Source organism: Mirounga angustirostris, unplaced genomic scaffold, assembly GCF_029215605.1.
Source record: "Mirounga angustirostris isolate CCGP_5_RB_7025 unplaced genomic scaffold, mMirAng1.0.hap1 SCAF_4, whole genome shotgun sequence".
Taxonomy (NCBI): domain Eukaryota; kingdom Metazoa; phylum Chordata; class Mammalia; order Carnivora; family Phocidae; genus Mirounga; species Mirounga angustirostris.
In genome coordinates, this window is record NW_026991712.1 from 150,350,653 (window position 1) to 150,373,983 (window position 23,331).

The 23,331-nt window shown below is 35.3% G+C and overlaps 1 protein-coding gene and 1 pseudogene across 3 annotated transcripts in view; both read left to right on the top strand.

The window, feature by feature from the left end:
- Window positions 1–23,331, top strand: part of FAF1 (Fas associated factor 1) — a 500,825-nt gene that overhangs the window by 346,911 nt on the left and 130,583 nt on the right. For both annotated transcript variants that reach the window (XM_064589173.1, XM_064589174.1), the window contains exons 9-12: window positions 4,380–4,475; window positions 11,649–11,775; window positions 12,760–12,823; window positions 13,795–13,876. In XM_064589173.1, the coding sequence (XP_064445243.1) occupies window positions 4,380–4,475; window positions 11,649–11,775; window positions 12,760–12,823; window positions 13,795–13,876 (369 nt within the window). The remainder of the gene's footprint in view (window positions 1–4,379; window positions 4,476–11,648; window positions 11,776–12,759; window positions 12,824–13,794; window positions 13,877–23,331) is intronic.
- LOC123859627 (serine/arginine-rich splicing factor 7-like) lies at window positions 1,498–2,915 on the top strand (annotated as a pseudogene). The gene has a single exon (XR_006794538.3). The product of XR_006794538.3 is annotated as a serine/arginine-rich splicing factor 7-like (transcript).

Here is a 23,331-nt window from a genome sequence, read left to right on the forward strand (position 1 = left end):
CTAAATATACAAAAGTGACATGTACTCATATTTGCTCACATTTTCCCAAATTTAATTTAAACCTCAAATTAGTTATTTAATATCTGACCCACTAAAAACTTCAGTAGGAGTAAATATATTTGGCTTTAATTGTGTTGGCTAAACTAGGCAGATTCTTTAGGTAATATATCATAATGGTAATAAAAATTAACTGAGTTCACTGAATGTTTGTGTGCCAGTTACTGTGCTATGTGCTTTACATATATTGTAGATTCCTAAGCTATAACAATCTGATATTGTGGATTAATATGATTAAAACATAAATGATATTGTTACCATCTGTAGAAACTTTTCTTTTTAATGCCTTCAGCAAACACTATTGCAGTATACCCTCCAGAAAAGATTTATAGAGTGTTTCCCTGGGAATTAGTAAACTGAAGTATTATTCTAATTGGAAAAGTAACAGACACACTGGTGGTGGGTGGGGGTGTAGAGATATATATATATATATATGATTAGCTTTATTTTAGGCCTATTACGGTTTCCTGGAGCACTAGTCTTTTGCTTATGAAAAATAGCCTTGACTAAAAATAAACTTCGGGACTACATCAAAATAAAAAGCTTCTGCACAGCAAAGGAAATAATCAACCAAATTAAAAGGCAACCTACTGAAGGGGAGAAGATATTTGCAAATGATGTATCCAATAAAAGATTAGCATCCAAAATGTATAAGGAACTTAAAACAACTCAACACCCCAAAAACAAATAATCCAATTAAAAAAATGGGCAGAAGACATGAACAGACATTTCTCCAAAGAAGACATGCAAATTGTTGACAGACACATGAAAAGATGCTCAACATCAACTCATCATCAGGGAAATGCAAATGAAAACTACAATGAGATATCATCTCACACCTGTCAGAATAGCTAAAATCTAAAACAAAGAAACAACAAGTGTTGGTGAGGATGTGGAGAAAGGGGAACCCTCTTACACTGTTGGTGGGAATGCAAACTGTCTGTGCAGTTTGTGCAGCCAGTCTGGAAAACAATATGAAGTTTCCTCAAAAAGTTAAAAATAGAACTACCCTGGGATCCAGCAATTGCCCTACTGGGTATTTAGCCAAAGAATACAAAAATACTAATTCAAAGGGATACATGCACCCCAATGTTTATAGCAGCATTATTTACAATAGCCAAATTATGGAAGCAGCCCAAGTGTCCATTGACTGATGAATGGATAAAGAAGAGGTGGCATATATATACAATGAACTATTATTCAGCCATAAAAAAAATGAAATCTTGCCATTTGCACTGACATGGATGGAGCTACAAAGTATAATGCTAAGTGAAATAAGTCAGGCAGAGAAAGACATACCATATGATTTCACTCACATGTGGAATTTAAGAAACAAATGGGCGTAGGAAGAAAAAATAGACAAACCAAGAAACAGACTCTTAATGATAGGGAACAAACTGATGGTTATCAGATGGAGGTGGATGGGGGGGATGGGTGAAATAGGTGATGGGGATTAAGGAGTGCACCTACTGTGATAAGCACTGGGTGATGTATGGAGTTATTGAATCACTTTGTTGTACACCTAAAACTAATATAACACTGTATATGTTGACTATGCTGGAATTAAAATAAAAACTTAAGACCGCTGGGACCATTGATGACTGAGTCGGTGTTGCAGCTTTTGTATTACTCCCTGGGCACTGCAAGCAGGCCAGGCATCGTATCACCTTACAGGTGGTATGGAGGAGAAAACCAAGGTGTGTGTTGGTAATCTGGGGACCAGTGTCAGCAGAGGAGAGTTAGAAAGGGCTTTTAGTTATTATGGTCCCTTAAGAACTGTGTGGATTGTGAAAAGTCCTCTAGGATTTGCCTTTGTGGAACCTGAAGATCCTAGACATGCAGAAGATGCAGTTTGAGGCCTGGATGGGAGAGTGATTTGTGGTTCCTGAGTGAGAGTTGAATTATCAACAGGCATGCTTTGGAGATCTGGTTTTGATAGACCACCTGCCCAACGTTCCTTTGATCCCAATGATAAATGCTATGAGTGTGGCGAAAAGGGACATTATGCTTATGATTGTCATCATTACAGCCAGCAGAGGAGAAGCAGGTCACAGTGTAGATCACATTTAAGATCCAGAGGCAGGCGATACTCTTGCTCATGTAGCAGGAGCAGGAGGTCAAGATCAGCATCTCCTCAACCATCAAGATCTGTGTCTCTTTCAAGATCCGCTTCACCCAGAAGATCTAGGTCTGGTTCTATAAAAGGTTCAAGATGCCCGTCGAGGTCAAGGTCAAGATCCAGGTCTGTTTCATTACTAAGAAGCAGCCAAAGTTCAAATATCCCATCTCCAAAAAGAAGTCATTCCCCATCAGGAAGTCCACAAAGAAGTGCAAGACCTGAAAGAGTGAAGTTCTCAAGTTCACCTTTTAGGGAAGAGTTATTTCGTTTACATTATTATAAGGGATTTGTGATGTCTGTAAAGCGTAACTTAGGAAGGTTATTTCAATCATCCAGTCAAAATGGATCTGGATTATAACTGTAAATTCACAGCAATAAGATAATATAAATTTTTGTTAAATGTATTAACATCCTGGTGGTCTGAAAATGTGGGTTTTTATTTGGCACATTTAAATAAAATGTTTCTAGCTAGAAAAAAATAAATATAAATTAAAACTTAATAAAAGAGGGGTGCCTGGGTGGCTCAGTTGGTTAAGTGTCTGCCTTCAGCTTAGGTCATGATCTCAGGAGTCGGCCTCTCCCTCTCCTTTGCCCCTCCCCCCCACTCCTGCTCATTCACTCTCTCTCTCGCTCTCTCTCAAATAAATAAAATGTTTAAAAAAAAAAGTAATTAAAAAACCAGCAGATTAGAGAAAAAAAAAAAAAAGAAACCAACCCTGCCGACATCTTGATCTGAGACTTTCAACCTCCAGGACTGTGAGAAAATAAATTTCTGTTGTTTAAACAAACAAACAAAAAAATAGCTTTGACTCTTGTAACGTGCTATATATGGAAGAATTTCAAACTTTCAAAGCCTTCCTGGGAATGTAATACCTGGGCTACTGTGATAAAGATTAGAGCAGAGATCAATGAAATAGAAACCAGAAAAACAGTAGAACAGATCAATGAAACTAGAAGCTGGTTCTTTGAAAGAATTAATAAGATCTATAAACCACTGGCCAAACTTACCCAAAAGAAAAGAGAAAGGACCCAAATTAATAAAATCATGAATGAAAGGGGAGAGATCATGACCAACACCAAGGAAATAGAAACAATTATTAGAAATCATTACCAGCAACTGTATGCCAACAAATTAAGCCCTGGAAGAAATGGATGCCTTCCTGGAAACTTACAAACCACCAAGACTGAAACAGGAAGAAATAGACAATCTGAATAGACCAATAACCAGTAACGAAATTGAAGCAATAATCAAAAACCTCTCAAATTCTACCAAACATTTAAAAAAGAAATAATACCTATTCTACTGAAGCTGTTCCAAAAAAAGAAACGGAAAGGTTCCAAACTCCTTCTATGAGGCCAGCATTACCCTGGCCCCAAAAGGAGAATTACAGACCAACATCCTTGATGAACATGGATGCCAAAATACTCAACAAGATCCTAACTAATGGGATCCAGCAGTACATTAAAAGGATTATTCACCACAACCAAGTGGGTTTTATACCTGGGATGCAAGCGTGGTTCAACATTTTCAAATCAATCAACGTGATAGAGCACATCAATAAAAGAAAAGACAACCATATGATCCTCTCAATTGATGCAGAAAAAGCATTTGACAAAATACAGCAACCATTCCTGATTAAAACTCTTCAGAGTGTAGGGATAGAGGGAACGTTCCTCAATATCATTAAAGCCATCTTTGAAAAGCCCACAGTGAATCTCATCATCATTGGGGAAAAGCTGAGCGCTTTTCCCTTAAGATCAGGAACACAAGAGGGATGCCCACTCTTACCACTGTTGTTCAACATAGTGCTTGAAGTCCTAGCCTCAGCAATCAGAAACAAAAAGAAATAAAAGGCATCCAAATTAGCGTAGAGTGAGCTTTCTAATCTAACTTCAGAAATCTAGAAAATATTGGGGCACCTGGGTGGCTCAGTCCATTTAGTGTCTGCCTTCGGCTCAGGTCATGATCCCAGCATCCTGGGATAGAGCCCTGCATCGGGCTGGCTCCCTGCTCAGTGGGGAGTCTGCTTCTCCTTCTTCTGCCCCTCCCCCTGCTCATGTGCGAGTGTGCGTGCGCTCTCTCTCTCTCTCTCTCAAATGAATAAAATCTTTTTAAAAAAAAGAAATCTAGAAAATATCAAAAGGGGCTTTTGTGAGACATGGCCTCATTTTGTTTACAAATGGTGGATTCTTCTTTTTGCAGATGTGTCTTGCTGAATCAGGGCTGTCTTATCCCTGCCATCGACTTACAGTGGGCAGAAGAGCTTCACCTGCACAAACCCGGGAGCAGTCCGAAGAGGTAAGCCTGTTTGCCAAGCTTTTCAGTGAATAGGAGGCCTGTCTTCCACCTGCCTGCCCATTTCCTATTCTTTTTTATCTGCCATAGCAATGAATAGATAAGTTAATGTAGCATGAATAAAATCTCAGTAAATTCTTGAAGGTAGGAACTTTTCATGCGAGTTTATTGTTAATGTGCTCCTTCTTGGTCTATAAGTTTCATGTTTCAACAGACAGAATTCAGGTGGATTGGTTGAAATGAGTTTTACTTAGAATTGACAGGTTGACAACAGATTTTCTTCATTGCCAACTATATAGTTGAGTACATTTACTAAGACTGATCCTGAAGGTCCTTTAACTCATTGAGCTAGAGCACCTTCTATGAACCAGGTATTGTGCTTAATACTAAGTAACAAAGATGAATAACAATGTATCTATACCAAGGTGCTCAGAGTCAAAGGTGATAGATTAATTAATTATAATGGCAAACTAATAAAAGCAGAGATAGCACATAGAGTGCTATAGAAACAGAAGAGGGACAGATAAGATTGAACATGTTTAGGTATGGGATGTACTTGTGTGTGTCTTTGTGGGTCTGAACAATGTTAAAAGACAGTATCTTTTCCATGGCAACAGTAGCACTCGGTGTCCAACTGTGACTTTGATTAAAAGGTAATGGGAAAGATAGCTTGGACATTACAATTTATCTGTTAGAAAGCATTTATTGAGCTCCTACTATGTGTTAAAGAAAAATCATCACCATCACTTAAAAAGTGTATGTGATAGAGGTCATAACTAAATAGCACAGAAAAATGTTACCTTAGTGTTTTTCAGTCCAATAAAACCTTTTTCCATTTACATTCTATACAAAATATGGTTGTGAATTTTTATTTAAACTGACTGTATTTTGGACACTCATTATGGAAGCTGCCACAGGACCTCTCCAGCCATCCTCTGAATATGTATTTATATCACTTAAATATGTGAAAGGGAAATGGGATGCATAAGTTACATTCTGTAAAATGATCATCCTGTGAAATGATAATTTGCAACTCTGGTTTTTAACATTTTTTTAGAAATCCACAAAGAAGAAGGGGTTTTCCCGTGCTACAAATATTACTGTATTGTTTTCTTAGGCCTCTAAAAATGTTAATTTCCTTTAAAGAGCCCACACCATTTTAGTTAGCATTTTATCTCACTAATCCTCATGAAAGAAAACATGATATTGAGTTTCACTGCTTGGCAGAAATTCCCAGAAATAATTTATTGAAATACTTCTTTCTAATGTGTGAGTGTGTTTCTAATGCTGAAGTAGGTTGTGCTTCAACCCTGTAATGGATAAATCTACTACATTAAAAGGTGGCCAACTAGCTCCACCCAAAATTTTAAATTCTGTGCTCTGAAAGGTGACAGATACCTGTTTCACTTCATTTTATTTCCTTCTCTCACTCTTACCATTGTATGTGTTATTTGGATGGTCCCTTCAGCAAAAAGAAGTCAGTGCCATACAGTAAGAAATAGTGTTTATGAAAGGCTGGCATACTCTTTAGGTTAGAGAAGAAGGTAGAATGGGATTAGGAGGCTTTGCTAAACTAAAAGAGCTGCAGTCCTGGGAACATCTTAAAATATGATTATTTGTGATGAAACCATTATTTTTCTTCCCCTGGTTAACTGTAAATATCACCTTTTTAGGGAACTGGTGAGAAATGGGCAAGTGTGACTCGGGCTTTTATGCTGCCATAGAATTATACAACTGGAAGGGATTTTTAAAATTTGATTTCCACTCTTCTATCCATTCATCCCTCATTCATTTAAATACTAATGGCTCCTAGGTGCCCATCATTAGGACCACAGTCTGTATGCTAAAAGAGCTCACTCAAAATATCCCCTCAAAATATACCTTTGTTTTATCTTCAATAACAAGGCAACCAGTTCCATTGTTGAGCAGCTCTGTCTGTTGATATCTTCCTTAAACTGGAACCTGTGTCCTTGTAGCTTCCACCCAGTGGTTCTGCTTCTTTTTTTTTTTTCTGCTTTTAACCCTTCTCCTACATGATTTCAGGTTTCAGGACAACTACCATTTTTCTATTGATTGTCTGAAGCCTTGAGTTAGGACGAAGATATTTGAGACCAGTAGTTAAATTTAAGCTTTGATTTTTATGGATTATAGTTACGTGTCCTCTGGCTAGAGGAATTTTATTTCTTACATCCTCCTTCCTCTCCTGCAACTATATTTTTTTATGATAATTCACCATTTTTTCTTTCCTTCCCAGCCTTCCCTTGCTCCTGAGCCCCCTTTTAATGATCTTTCCATATCTGAGTACCTAGCTAATACCTTCCTCTCCTTTCTCCAGCTGCCTGGGTGGAACAGGGTAGGGACCCATAGACCCAGGCTTCTTGAGAATTGTCCAATCCTCAGTTGATAGTGGAAGAGAGAGGGGAGTGCCACAAGAATAAAACAAACAAACAAAACAACAACAACAAAAAACTTCAAATGTAGTAGATGCTAGTTAATTAGTTAATAACTTCAGTTAAGGAAACGTCTATTAAATGCTCACTATGTGCTAGTCAGATGAATATAAAACTGGTAATTTCATATTATGTAATGATAAAATTGAGCAAGCACAAGATACTAGGGCACAAATGTGGGGGTTGAAGGCATAACACTCAAGAATGTTTGCAAGCAAAAGCCATGTCTGCCTTATGCACCTCTGAACACCTAGTGTAGTACCTGGCACATACCAGCCACAAAATAAATATTGGTGAGTGAGTATTTTTTTAAAAAGAAGAAGGAGTGGGGGAGAGAGGAATGAGTTGGGGGAGGAGGATGAAGAAAGACTACAGGAATTTATATCCAAATCTAATTATAAAGAATGAGGCACAGTCAGCCAGATGAAGAAATATGGAAATAGTATTTCATTCAAAAGAAACAGCATGATCTGATGTAGTATATGCACAGAGATGAGTGCAGTTTGGTGTTCGTGCAAAATAAAGTGGGAGACAAAGATAAGAGATGAGGTGAAGGTGAATAGATCTTAGGTCTTACAGGTCATGTTGGGAACTTGAACTTTGGGCAGCCACAGGAGGCTTTTCAGTGACAAATGATTTTCTTTCCCCAAATACACATTTTAGAGAAGAGTACTTTGCTGCTGTGCAGAGGCTAGATATAAGGGAAGCAAGACTGGAGGCAGAAAAATCAGGTATGAATCTATTGTACTAGCACAGTTAAAGGATAATGAGATCCTGAACTAGAACATAATTTGTAAAAATAGAGAAGGATATGGGTTCAGGAAGTACTTTGGAGGGAAGATCAGTAGGACTGGTGACTGATAGGATCTGTGGGAGGAGAGAAAAGGAAGCGATAAGAATGATACCTAGGTTTTGGTTTAAGCGACAGAAAAGAGTCATTCGGTATTCATTCAGTAAGTTCTGATTACATGCCCCTCTATGCCTGGTACTGATCTAAATGTCAGGAATGTGGCTGTGAACAAAGCAAAGTCTTTGCATAAAGGATCTTGTACCTAATAAAATGAAATTGAACACAGATAATTGCCAAAAATTTGTATTTCAATTTTTAAAACTTGGTGAGACAAGTATTTAGCTTGTCTGCTGTGGTCCTACCATTAGTATGTGGTATTGCACCACAGGCAGACAAGCTAAATAGTAATCATGTTACTTCTGAACATTTCCATCTGAATGCCCACTGCAGACTCACTCTGTACAAAATTGAACTTCCCATATCTCCCCAGAAACCTATTTCCTCACCCATATTAATGATCACTATCAATCCAAGCCAAAAACTGTTCATTCTAATCACTGAAGGACCTGCTATTCTTTGAAACTGTCCCAAATGAACTGATACATTGGATTTTTATAACCCTTTCCTTTTGACTATTCAAATAAGTATATTTTTATGTCTTCCTTTAGAATTTCTTGAGGGCCTGAACCATGTTTTATCTATCTCTGTATCCCTAGCTTTTAACCTGTTGCTTTGATATAAGTAGTTGATGAAAAGAACATCTACTTCAGTTTTAAGCTTGCCTTAGTGCCGAGTATATATGAGTCTAAATTTTGTCTCAAACAGTTTGGTTCTTTCTCCTCTAGGAAGTTTGCTCTGATTTTTCCCATTCCTCGTGCATTAAATGTTCTCCTCTGAACTTAACCTGTCATAACACTTATCACTAGGTATTACAATTAACTGTATATATTATATAGTGTTCTTTAAGAGCATATAGACTATCTTTCACATAGGTCCAGGCAGTGTGGCATTTACTAGGGTTTGGTAAATGTTTGTTAAATGATAATGGGAATAAATGAATGCCAATAAACAGCCAAAATAGAATCACGAATTTTTTAAGCTGTTTTTTAAATTCTGAGTAAATAACTTCTCTGGATTCAAAGAGTTTTAGGGCTGCCATGGCTGAACCAAGAGATTATGTATTCTCATCAGCAAACATTAATGAAAAAAAGATTGTTTATCTCATTTTTTAGAAAAAGCTTTTCCTAACCTGTTAGATGGCTGATAAGAAAATGTGAAGAGATTGGAAGTTCCTTATACATAATTAAGCAGCTCATTCTTGCAGATACTTCAATAATTCATATTTGAAATATACTTTTTTCAACAAAATTGACTTTTTAGATAACTCCCTTTAAAGATGTTGTTGTTGTAGGATTTTGCTTTCTGGATTTTAAGAGATTTGGGAACTCTACACTTTATGAAGACAAAATGAATAATGAGTTAGTTACATAGGCACAAAATTAAAATCACTATCCCAGTATGATATAAAGTTCTGTTGTTATGGAAAGGGGCTACTATTTGATTGGAAAACTGGATTAGGAGAAGGAGTTTAGATGTGGTGGATAAGGTAAAAGGAGTGAGAAGAAAAGATGATATGTAGAACAAGGCTTTTTCTTCTCTATGTCCTCCAACCCTTCTTAACCTGATGCCTCTTAAAGGGAAAGATGAGTGTTAGGCAAGACTAAGTGAAGGCTGAGATGGTAGCTTAGCTGATAGAGAATGTGACAAGATTCATCAGACTGGACCTTTGTTTCTTTCCACTAGCCTGTGAACCTGGCTAAGTATCCTAGAAGAGTATGTAGTGTACCTTTTAGATCCTAAACCTTTACCCCTTTAAGAAACTGAGACTCAAAGTTCAGGGAACTTCATGCTCCAGATATCTGTGTGCCTGAAACACAGGGAAATCAAGCACAGTAGTCATCCTAATAGATGTGTGGTTTTGTAGAGGAGGCTCCCTTACTACTTTGAAATGAGAAGGGGTTTTTGAATTTTTAAGCTGTTGAATTGCTGAAATCAGGAGATCTTTGCCCTACAAAGTGAAACACTAAAGTAAGATTAGGATCGTAAGTAGAACCAAGGTGTCTGTGAGAAATAGTGGTGCAGTCAGAATAGCAGATAGACTGCTTAGGACAAGGACCATTCATTTTTACTCCTTCAATAAGTATTTGTTCATTATCTTCTTTATTCAAACCACTAGGAAGACTTTCTTTCAAATAAGACGGAGAATGTTACAATTCTGGGCATTAGTGCTTGGTTATGCCCAAGGAGGAAATGCTAAGCTGAGTCAAATGGAGTAAATATCTTGGCTTCTTCATTTGGAACCATTAGACTTGCTAGGTCAGTAGTTTTAAAATTGTTCCACAGTGTCCTGAGATCCTTCAGAGGTACCCCAACTATCAAAGGGATATGAGAAAGAAAAGGCCAAGCCTAGGAGGAGCATTAGACTCCCCATTGCCCTCTGGCTGCATCAACCAGAGTAGCCTTACTTTTGTCTATTGTATGCACTATAATTTTACATAATATTTTCCTTGGGGCCAGGGGAGAGAGGTAACCCTGTGAAAAGAAGTTTGAAAACCATTGATAAGAAGATCTTTAAAATCCCTTCTAGTTTGGGCGCCTGGGTGGCTCAGTCGTTAAGCGTCTGCCTTCGGCTCAGGTCATGATCCCAGGGTCCTGGGATCGAGTCCCACATCGGGCTCCCTGCTCGGCGGGAAGCCTGCTTCTCCCTCTCCCACTCCCCCTGCTTGTGTTCCTGCTCTCACTATCTCTCTCTCTGTCAAAAAAAATAATCAATCAATCAATCAATCAATCAATCAATCAATCAATAAAATCCCTTCTAGTTTAAAATCTGTAATTTTTATGACTAGCTAACCTCTAACATCCCTCTAGCCAAGTTTTATAAGTCTTTGATTCTAAGTTTCTCTTAATGCTTTTCTGGCAAATATTTATCTCTAAGTTAGGCTCTTTTGCATAGACCAGAATCAAATAGTTTCCCCATTTTCACAGCTTAAGGACATAGTGCCATATTTTAAAAGATAGAAATTTCATATATTAAATAGTCTGTGTAGACTTCATTTATCGAACATAGGACAGACAGGCATTTAGCCAGGTACCTTGCTGGGACCCCCTTCTCATCCAAGGCATAAATATTTGTCAGTATTCACAGTTTGGATGTTTTAGATCTCAGTATTTTGAAATTCCATTCTTACCTAGAGATAGCAGCCTAGTTCATATTTTGAATCCGATGTTTTTAATTGTAATACTTTAAATCTCAACTGATGTTGCTGAAAACAAAATAAACGGAGCATGTTTATCAGTGCCCAGCATGTAGTAAATTCTCAATAAATGTTTATTGAATAGAAGCACATCTCATATTTAATAGCCTGCACTTTACAAAGAGCTTTTATATAGTGTATCTCCAATAACACTGAAAATAGTGTACCATATTCCACTAATGAAAAATTTGAGAACCATTGCAGTAAGGAAGTGGCAAGTTTGAAATGGAGATTACTGTGAGCTTTTTAAAAGACTCATATAGCTTGCTTTGTCTTTGACCTGATTATACCCATCTCCTCATTTATTGAGCAAATATTTATTGAGCACTTAATTGTGTACTATGTTCTGGGGATAAAACAGACAAAAATCCCTGTCTTCATTGAGTTTGTAAGCATCCTTCATTTTCCCTCAGGTTCCAGCCTTTAGTCTAGGGGTATCACAGCAAGTTTAGAAATATATATAAGCCTTAAAATGAAAAATATTAAGCTTTACTCTAGCAAATGGCTTCTTACTTAATAGAACTATTGTAATACTAATGTCCTATTGTGATTACTTAACTTATATTTTGGAATTTGATTTCCTAAAGTCAATATAAAACTAATCAGGACTTTTCTTAAATAGCAAAGCACCGATGTTCATATGGTTAGTGATAGTGATGGAGATGACTTTGAAGATGCTTCCGAATTTGGGGTGGATGATGGAGAAGTATTCGGCATGACATCATCTGCCCTGAGAAAATCTCCAATGAGTGAGTATTAATAGCTCTTTGGGTCCAGCACTGTAATTCTACTTCCTACTGCAGAAACTTATGAAGAACAATGAACTTAAAAATCTCTTACTGACTTCCCAGGTTTGGAGAGAGAAAATATAGCAAGTAGGCACATTATTCATTAGAACCAGATCCTCTTGAGTTTTGGTTTTATTAAGCTCAACAATTCCCAGTGCTTTAGTAAAATTCATTAAAAATGCAAGGGAATGTATAACTTATGTTTCACGTATATTTAGTTATGATTCTTTCTCTTTACTTTAAACCTAGAGGTTGATAAACAAATAGCTATATTTTCTGTGACTGTACTTGTTTCCCGGCATCTTAGTGGAGATATCAGTTTTAAGAATAGTAATAATTATTTTTCCATTCGGTGGTACCACCTTTGGCAGGAAAAAAAGGTAAACTAATGTGCCATCTCCTTCTCTTTAACTTTACAAGATACATACTGTAGAATCACAAGCAGTATTATATTCAAAATTACCATTAAAATCAATCCGTAAATGGCTCATTTACTCAGTGAAATTAGGGAACTCCACTGGGCAGAAATAGATGTGATATTTACTTAAAATTGACCATCTTTCTTATAAATGAGATTTTTGAAAGAACTTGAGATCCTTTTTATATAATTTATTCACAAGATGTCATTTTAAGAAAACATTGAAATCCTAATTGATGACTGGCACGTACTTGAAATGCTTAGCAGGACTGTGTCAGTTGGCTTTCCAAAATTTATGAGCTTGGAATTTTTTCAAGGTTCTTTTTTAAGGTTTGATGAAATCTTCTAATGTATGTCAAGTTAAAATGTCTCCTCAAATATATCACAGAAGCTAAGATTTAATTTTATTTCCTCTTTATTGATTAAATATATTTCTTATATGTGGGATTAGATGTTATGTGGTTTGTTTTTTGTGTCTATTTGTTTTGTTTTTTTTGTTTTTGTTTTTTCTTTTGTTTGTTTTTTAGTGCCAGAAAACGCAGAAAATGAAGGAGATGCCTTATTACAATTTACAGCAGAGTTTTCTTCAAGGTAGGGTTAGGACATTAACTATATAAAATTGATGTTCTTTTAATGCTACTGTGATTTTTCTGGAGCAATTTTAATCATAGATTGTCTTTAATTTCTCTGTAAAGTATTCAAAGGATATATTTATCAGTTTATGTAGTCCTGATAGTTTAACACATACTATTCAGTGTCAGATAACTAGTAAGCCATTTATGCCACTTCAGAGATGTATTTATCATCTTATCTCTATATCTTTATTGAAGGAAAATAAATGTGTCACTAATTAATATATTGACTATATTCCCAAAAGGACTAGGTTATAGGATACTAATTTTTGGTATATCCTAGAATAAACAAAATATCCTTTAAAAGAATATTAAATTAAAAAATAATTTAAAAATTTTAAATGTAAGTGAATTTTTTCTTTTAATTTTTGTTTTGGAACTATTAACATTTCTTCTTTTAAGAGGCTAATATAAAATGTTTTATATGCATTTGAGATTCTTATAAGTTGTTTAAGAGGATTTAAGTATTTAACCCTAAATTTTTGTGTAAGTGATATTTCTCTTTAGTTCTGTTTTCTAATGTAATATAATTTGGAAACTTTGCAAGATTACAGTTTTTTCCCTCTCTGTTGGACTTCCAGAATAAATGAACTAATAAAATGGAAAGTTAAGGTTACTATAAGGAAAATCTTATGAAAGTGGATAACCAGGAATTGCTACCTATAAATGGCATGGTTTTGTAGCACTTATTAAATCCATTTGCTAGATGTACTTAAAATTCCAGTATTCTAATATTATCACTACAGGCCAAGATGAATTTTAAGAACTAATGAAGCTCATTCCCAAGCCTTTAAAGAAATGTTTTAATGTTTGGTCTATAGTTAAGAGACATTAATCCCAACATTTACTTAAAAGATGCTGATTAGACTTGTGAAACTTTGAAGTAAATTTGAAATGTATTTAAATTAATAGACATAATTTTTCCTATAGATATGGTGACTGCCATCCTGTATTTTTTATTGGCTCATTAGAAGCTGCTTTTCAAGAGGCCTTCTATGTGAAAGCCCGAGATGTAAGTGCAATCTTACCTTTTGTGATTAAAAAATGCATCCCATAGGTTTACCACCAGGCCTCAGGCAATGCTTAATGTTTTCTGTTTTTTTCAGATTGAAGACTTGATTTTGTTTGTGGTTCATCTACCAGCCTAATCATCACCAAGATGCCCATTTCAGAGGGGCAATAGTGTAATAGGGTATTGCTGGCTCTTGTAGATGGCCTTGTCAAGCTCTGAAACAGGAGTTTTTTTGTAGGGGGAAAAAGGGAGCCATGCTTAGAAGGGACCAGGCTACATGTGTATGTTCTTTTCAGTTATGTGATTGACAGGTTCTTTCTAAATGCCCTTTCAGTCTTTTCCCAAAATGATTCCATCTAATAGTATATATCTAATAACTGCAATATTTTTATCTTAAAAGTTACTTTAGACAACAAAAATATAGAAATGGGCATTTTGATCTTAAAGTAAAGTAGATTGGCATTTATAACAAGAATTCCGAAGGTACATTTTCAGCAAGAAATTTCTATGCAATCACTCTGTTTATATGTTGAGCCAGCAGTGGAGACCTCAGTAATCTGGCTCCTACCTATATGCACAACTTTAGCTCTTTCCATTCCTTGCCTTACACTTAATAAATCTAGCAATGATGTACTGTTTGTGTTTCCCCATAATCTTACTCTTTGGTCATGCTTCTCTGCTATAAGGAATGACTTCATTCTGCCCTTTACCTGGTTAACTTCTGCTCTTCCTCTGAGACTTAATTGTCCCTGACTCTTCCACTATTTGACAGTTGGATCCACCCCTTAGTACTTTGTACCGATACCCTCTGCTCATCTTACTGTTACACTTAACACATTGCTTATCATTATCCATTCTCTCTATATATGCCTTCTCAAGAGATTCGATTTTCTTTTTGGCAGTGACTGTACCATCCCTGGTAAATATTCTATGTATTTAATGAATGAAGGAAAAAAAGAGAGTGGGAAGGAAGAAATAGTGTGTAGATAGAGTAGAGGGCAAGTTATTGGAATTAAAGAGGGCAAGGACTTTTGAGAGTAGAGCGCAAGGATGCCTCTGAAATTTCTAGTTTCCAGTTTATCTTAAACCCTGACCTAAAAAGAAAATTTCATTTTAAACAAATTTTAAAAATTGACAATAATTAGTGATCAAACTTAGAGCAATGAATGGGTTTAATGAAGTGGAATAGAAACACAAACTGTTCTTTATCCTAAGAATAGTGGAATAGCCCATTATAAATGCTGTGTTAGTCTATTTTTTAACTATTAAATTTATATAAAATGGATGTCATTTTTGAAGAAATAAATATTTATAATAATACACATTTATAGTTTCCATAGGTTTATGGAAAACACTGAAAAGCAAAAAGAAAATATTCTAACACAGATTAACAGTTAACTTTATGATACATGTTCTTTCCATATTTTTAAATATATTTTGATGAATACTTTTATGTATGCTTAATATTATTGAGTCATGTTATAATCCTGCTAAAACAGTTTATTTTCACCTTTTAATATTACATGGTCATTTGCTTTTTTTTTTTAAATTTTTTATTCTTATGTTAATCCCCATACATTACATCATTAGTTTTAGATGAAGTGTTCCATGATTCATTGTTTGTGCACAACACCCAGTGCTCCATGCAGAATGTGCCCTCCTCAATACCCACCACCAGGCTAACCCATCCTCCCACCCCCCTCCCCTCTAGAACCCTGTTTGTTTTTCAGAGTCCATCGTCTCTCATGGTTCGTCTACCCCTCCGATTTCCCCCGCTTCATTCTTCCCCTCCCGCTTGGTCATTTGCTTAATTATATTTTATAATATTTTAATTTTTTATTAAAACAATTTTTAATACAGAAAAAGTAAAAAGAATAGTACAGTAAACACCCAAATCCCCTATCCCTAAATTTAATAACTAATAAATTTTGCCATGTTTGCTTCTTTCATATGCAAGCATCCCAAAGTTTTAATGGAGATAGAAGCCTTAATAACTTCAAAAGTTTAACTACCACACATTTATAAAAGAGCAGCATTTGAAATGTAATTATTTACATTTTTATACTTATTTAGGTTTGTGATTTTGATGAATAAATTTTTTATGATAAATTTTCATTTCCTCTCTGAAAATGGCAAACATTGACTGGAATAGAAAATAAGTATAAAATTTATTATTCAAAATATATAAAAACAAATGTAAAAAAATTAAAGTTTCACATGATTTTTTTTTAACTTTGTAGCAGTTACACTTTTGAAATAAAACTTAAACTGCATGAAAATATTTAGGATACCTTTTTATATTCAATATTTTTTGTTAAATTACATATCTTACACCTAAAGACATCTGTATGTGTTTTCCAAAAAATAATGATATTCTCTTACATAATCATAATACCATTATCACATGTAACAAAATTAACAGTAATTCCCTAATATCACCTAATATCCAGTGCATATTCATACTTTACCAGCTGTCTCCAAAATGTCTTTTTAACTATTTTTTTGAAACCACAGTCTACTCAAGGATCACAAATTACATTTGGTTGTTAGATTTTTAAAAATATTTATTTATTTTAGAGAGAGTGAGAGAGGGCATGGTGGTAGGGGCAGAGGGAGAGAGAGAATCTCAAGTAGACTCCCCTTTGAGCGGGGAGCTTGTCACAGGGCTCGACCTCATAACCCTGAGCTCATGACCTGAGCCTAAATCAAGGGTCGGACACTTAACCGAGCCACCCAAGCGCCCTGTGATTGTTAAATTTCTTAAATCCCTTTAAACAAGCACTCTCTCCTCCTGCCTCTCTTTTTTCCCCCATAACATTTGCTTAGTGAAGAAATCATGCTTTGTTATATTCAGGTCAAAATTTTTTTGCAAGAATGCTTTGTAAATAATACTGAATACTTCATTAAAACAGGACTCTAATGGTTATAGAGTCTCATTGTATGGCCATGTTATTATATTTAAACAATCACTTATTGGACATAAATATGGTTGAAAGTAGTTGAAGTAATCGGAAAATGTTAGGGCCTTTGTGACTTAAACTGTAGCTCCCAAAATAAGCATAGATGTCTTTTAAATCCCACTTAAAAAGCTACCCTAAGATACACTGTGTATACCTTAAACATTTTAACTTTAAATGAAGATACTTGTTTAAATATACAGTATATAATAGACAAAGAAACTTTTGCTAAGTGTCTTATATAATAAACTGGCATTTGATGATCCCCAGAGGAGAATAAACTCTTGCATATTAGCTTCTGGATATTTCTAATGAAATAATTGATTGTTTGCTTTTGACTAGGGTCTTGGTATTTTATTTTATTTTATTTTATTTTTATTTATTTGAGAGAGAGAGAATGAGAGACAGAGAGCATGAGAGGGAGAAGGGTCAGAGGGAGAAGCAGACTCCCTGCTGAGCAGGGAGCCCAATGCGGGGCTCGATCCTGGGACTCCAGGATCGTGACCTGAGCCGAAGGCAGTGGCTTAACCAACTGAGCCACCCAGGCGCCCCGGGTCTTGGTATTTTAACAAATGAAAGTCATTGGTTCATGTAATTAAATGTTTTGCTTCATATTAGATTCGTACCAAAATCCTTTGACCTCTTTGGAATGCTAAATTGTCTGTATCTTTTTCCCCTTGCCCAAAACTTTTTCTTTCCTCATTTCTCTTTTCCAGGTTAAAGAACAGTTTATACATCGTTTAAGACATTACTGTAAACTTAAGTAAAATTGATCCACATGATAGATACATTTTTCAGATTTAAATCTATGCAGATACATTCATTATGGTCATCAGCCAAGTTACACACATACACACACACACATATCTCCTTTTAATTAAAGAGTACTGTGTACGCATAGAAATAGTACTGCTGCTACAGATTTATATGGTGCTGTATGGTTTATAGAGCATCTTTCCTATATGTATCTTATTTGAACCCCACAACAAACCAGTGAGATAGGGACATATAATATCAATATTCCTATTGTATAGATGAGGAAGCTCAGAAATGCAACAGAACTTAATCAAAGCACATCAGTAGTAAGTACTAGAGGCCAAATAAGAGCTCAGGGTTCTAACACAGGTAAGTACGATTTACACTGTATCACTATATTTCAGTTTTCAATGGTAACTACTATACTGCAGGATTCAGTGATCAAACGTCATTTCTCCTTTTCAGATTTCACATTTGAAAGTTAAAACAAGTCTTTGTCAATATTATTTTTTAAAACTTGTGAATGAATCATTTTTAAGAAAGCAGTTTGCTGATGTTCACATATTTTAAAGCAAGTGTGACCGATACTGTGGCATTCTGACTAAATTTCTTTCATCTTAAATATCACATGTTTAATTTAAACTGTGGGAGGCACATTAATTTTACCAGGGCAACAGATGAGCCTCAAGCACCAGCATTCTTCACTCAAAGTGAGAAATTGAGTTCCAAGAGTAAATAAAAACAAGATTGAAGGTTTAAATCCTCTGCTAGGCTTTTTGAACTTATATACTCATTAAATGTTTATTGGAGTGGTGGGATTACAAAGGATTTGGGGAGCTTCATCAACTGGTATATAGTTAATCACTAAGTAAAACACTACATTTGATAAAGTGTTTCTCACGATGCCACATTCAATCCATCTTAATGAAAACTGCTTCAAACTGATTTCATTTGAGAGCACTTGGTGGTGAGAGTGCCCATAGTTCCTTCTGCCTTTTTCATGAGGAATTTAAAACACTGTCCAAAGCAGTGCTCCAACTTCAGTGAAACAAGTATTCTAAGGTCTTGTGTTTAAGCATATTGTGACAGAGTTTTGACTTCTGGCAACAGGTCCATCAGTTATGACCTCCTCTCATGCCCTTAACTGTTAGAGATGTTCATTCAGTTGAGGGCCATAAATATTTATCACATGCCTGTTAAGGACCTGGAATATAGAACTTTCCTGCCTTTGAGATGCTCATACTCTAATGGGGAAGATAATATCAACAGATTCATATAGTATAGTACGTTATAGCAGCAAAGAGGAGAGGTACTTCATCTACCTTAGAAAGTTTAAGGAGATTTCTTAAGGAGGTACATCTACCCTGAATCTTATGAGTCATACTTAGCCAAATAACAGAATTCTAAACAGAAAAAAAAGGTCAAAACCAAAGGCAAGAAGATTAAAATGAGAGAACTACAACGAAAAACTTAAGACCAAGAGTAAAAAATGCAAGATAGAGAGTTGGATTGCAAGGCATGAGGTGGGGAAGATCAGAAGGGGCCAAGGCATGGAAGGGTCTAGCATTCCCTGTCATTTAAGAGATATTTATTGAATAAAGCTTATATTTTATCTTTAGGTAAGTGAGAGCCAATGGTTAGTTACTGTAATTAAGGTTGCAGAAGCGTTACCACTGGCCACACCATGATTCCCTAGGAGTTTCTTAACCAGGGTTCTTTTTCTCCTTATAGCCTCCCCACCTCTCATTCCTGCTACCTCTGAATTCTGTACAAAACAGAAAGTGCCCTATAGAATGATTAGACATTTGTAGTAAGTAAAAATCAACAGCAATAAAAATCTCAGTGCCAGGGTTTATCTCCCATGTGAAGTATTGTTCCTTTCTTAGTTCAGTTCCTCCCCTTGGGAGACTGGGCTTTGATTTCAGTAATCCTGTTATACTTCCTTAGATCTTGACTTCAGATCCAGTGATGTTTCCAAATATTACACATAAATTAAGGAAACCACTGCTCAATTACTAATTTCCCACTTAGTAACTCTGTGGCCCCAAACAAGTAATCAGCCTATTTCTAATCTAGGAACTAAAAAACAAAAGGGAGATAATGATATGGTTGTTTTGAGGATTAAATAGGATGCTATCCATATATGCACCCAGCACCGTGGCTAATTGCTGTGAAGCAGTTTTGGACTATTTGAGAAATGTTTGTGAAAAACAAACTGATTTATTCATGCAATTCATGAACTAATTCTAAGAACAATTCCAGAAAGGAATTTTAAGAACCCCTATGAGCATTTACAGCACTAAAATAAGTGCTTTACTTTAACAGTATTTGTGATCAAGTTTTATTACATTTACTTTTAAAAATCAGCCCATTTTAAAGTAGTGCTGTTTCTATTATATCATGTTAAAAAGAAATCTGAATACCATCACTGATCAATACGTTTTAAGAAAAATAAGTTCTACAGAAATCTGAAGCCACAGCTGTAGCTGGTAGGTTTCTAGCCCTCCATTAGCCAGAAAAAAAGAGGCAAACAAACTTATTTGTGCTTTAGAGAATATGCCCAGTCTGATTATCTTGTCTTTGTTTTCTTTTCAATTTAAATTCCTTAAAGGCAGACAATGTCCTTGGAGTAATTTTATATGACAGCTATGAGAGCAGCCTGCACATGTGTGAGATAATATAATGCTAATATACTTTGTTAAGTATGTTCATTCTACAAATAAAATATTTGTTGTAAAAAGAAAAAGGAATACAGGTGCATTTAAAGTAGAAAACAAGTTACCACATAATCTGAAGCCTGAAAATAATCACTATTAAATATTATTTTTACTTTTAAACATGATTTTTTAAAAATCTCCAAATATGTGTATCAGTAAAAAAGTTGACATGTTTTACATAAATAAAACCATACCAAATATGCTGTTCTATAATTAGATGTTTCCATTACACAGTATATTGTTAGCACCATATTTAGAATTTGCCTCAAATTCTCCTACTGAATTATCAGAACTACCTAATTAAAATTGTAGAAAACTTTACTGTCCATATTTAAATTATTTTTTAGTTAAAAATTTAGTAAATTAGTTTTAAGATATGCTGCTTTGTAAAACATTCTTTTCAATTTACTGCTACTCACCATCTTTTAAAAACAATTTAACCATATTTGAAAAGCATTATAGGTAAAATTTATTAAAATATCAGAAGCAAGGCTGATTTTCATTTATGGGCTTTATCCATATTTGTATCATTTTTCCCAAAGGGCCTTTCCTGGCCCTAGAAAGTATTTGTTATTCATATTACTTATTTTAAAAGGATTAAAAGCTAAGTTTGATCTCTATAGTATTTCAGTTGTAAATTCAAGAAATCTGTTTCATATCTAATCTTAAACACTAAAAATAAGAGGTATGGTAGAAAGCATACTAATCAAAATTCTTATATTTGGGTTCTGGTTTTTCATTTACTAACTATGTCCAATTAACCAGATTACTCTTCTCCTCTGATCATCAATTTCTGCATTTAAAAATTTGTATTGTAATACTTCACAAGATTGTTTAACAGAAAATTAACATATTTAAAACATCTTTGAAATGTATGTGAAACATCTTTAAGATTGTTTGCTTATAAGTAGGTGGACATTGAATAAATCAGGCAAATTTGGATTGGAAACTAGGCCCTGATACTGACTGAGCTATGTAAGCAAGCCTCCATTCTCCTTTCTCTGAAATGGGCTAAAATTACCTTGACAATTAAACCACCTTGGAAAATGAGCCCTTACATTAACAGTAACCAAGTTATTCAGATATACATGTTAGAGAAGATAAATAGGCCTGTTTAATTTGTATATATGGTACTTGGAACAGTAGAGGATAGGGCTAAAATAAAGAAGTAGACTGGGTCTACTTTTCATTATGGAAATCCCTGAAGACGAGCTAAAGACTTTTGTTGTTGTTAGGCAGTGGTTAGCTTTGGAAAGTTTTTGAAGAGGTCACACTGTCAGAGCTGTACCGTAGACATAAGTAATGTGGTAGTAGTTTGTAGGATGGATTGGAGGGGAGAAATTGGTGGCATGAGACTGAGCAACTGTATATATTTGTATCTTGTGTAGTTGTGGAATGTCAGGCATTGGTTAGAAAATCATAGTACAGTGATAGCACAATATAGTTCGCAAACTTTCTGGCTCCTAAATTTCACAGCCTATTAGCTTTTGTGTACCTTTTTATACCTATGTATCTTCTAGTATCCTGACTCTCCCATATCCTCCTTAAAGTGCCTAACAAAACTGAAGAGAATAATACTGCTTCTGACATAGACCTAGGCTAATGTGTTCTGGCCTTTCTTTCCTTTGTGGAGCATTTCAGTAGGATCTGTTGATTTTATATTTGCCTTGTCATTTACAGTCTTTTATAAGGAACCTGTATTAAGAAAATCAAAGTATTTCTTTTTTTTTTTTTAATTCTTATGTTAATCCTCATACATTACATCATTAGTTTTAGATGAAGTGTTCCATGATTCATTGTTTGTGCATAACACCCAGTGCTCCATGCAGAATGTGCCCTCCTCAATACCCACCACCAGGCTAACTCATCCTCCCACCCTCCTCCCCTCCAGAACCCTGTTTGTTTTTCAGAGTCCATCGTCTCTCATGGTTCATCTACCCCTCCAATTTCCCCCCCTTCATTCTTGCCCTCCCGCTACCTTCTTCTTCTTCTTTTTTTTTTTCTTAACATATATTGCATTATTTGTTTCAGAGGTACAGATCTGAGATTCAACAGTCTTGCACAATTCACAGCGCTTACCAGAGCACATACCCTCCCCAGTGTCTATCACCCAGTCACCCCATCCCTCCCACCCCACCCCCCACTCCAGCAACCCTCAGTTTGTTTCCTGCAATTAAGAATTCCTCATATCAGTGAGAAGAAAATCAAAGTATTTCTGATGTTAAGTAGTGCATAGTATCTTTATTAAAGATACTGGAAACTTAAATTTCTCTAGCATATTTAATTATGAAAAACTCCATAAATCAGTAAGAAGACAGCAACCCATTATGGGTAAGCAATATAAGCAAGTACTTCACAGAAAATATGAAAAGATGTTCTTACTTTCCATAATACAAAAAATACAGATTAAAACTACACTAATATATCATTTTCACATATCATAATAGCAAAATTTTTTCTGCATATATACCTAAGCATATGAGAAATAAGATAAATACAAGGATAATTATTATATAATTGTTTAAAATAGCAAAAAATTGGAAATACTTTAAATGTCATTCATATCATGGGATACTATGTGACCAGTAAAAAGAATGAAGCCACTTCATATATATTGATGTGGAATGATGTTCAAGATATTTTGCGAAGTGAAAAAAGTGAGATGCATAACAGTGTGTATAGTACATCCTCTTTTGTGTTGTAAAACTGTGTACATAGATTATAAAAAATACAAAATACATCGACCAACCACCTGCTATGACTTCAACCATCCTGGGTCTCAAATATATGTAATATGGCACGCATGGCATTTCAGATAGATGTACCCTTCACTATTGCACTATTACAAATCCCAGTAGGCTATGCTGCATGGGTTAAATGGACTGGACCACATGTTAACAGTGAAGGCTCTCCCTGATCTTTGCATGAAGGCTAGATAGCAACCTCCATGTCTTCTTTTGCCTTCATGCCTACTTGGCCTTTCAAAAACAGTGTCCCCCTCTTCTCTTCTCACTAACCAGATGTA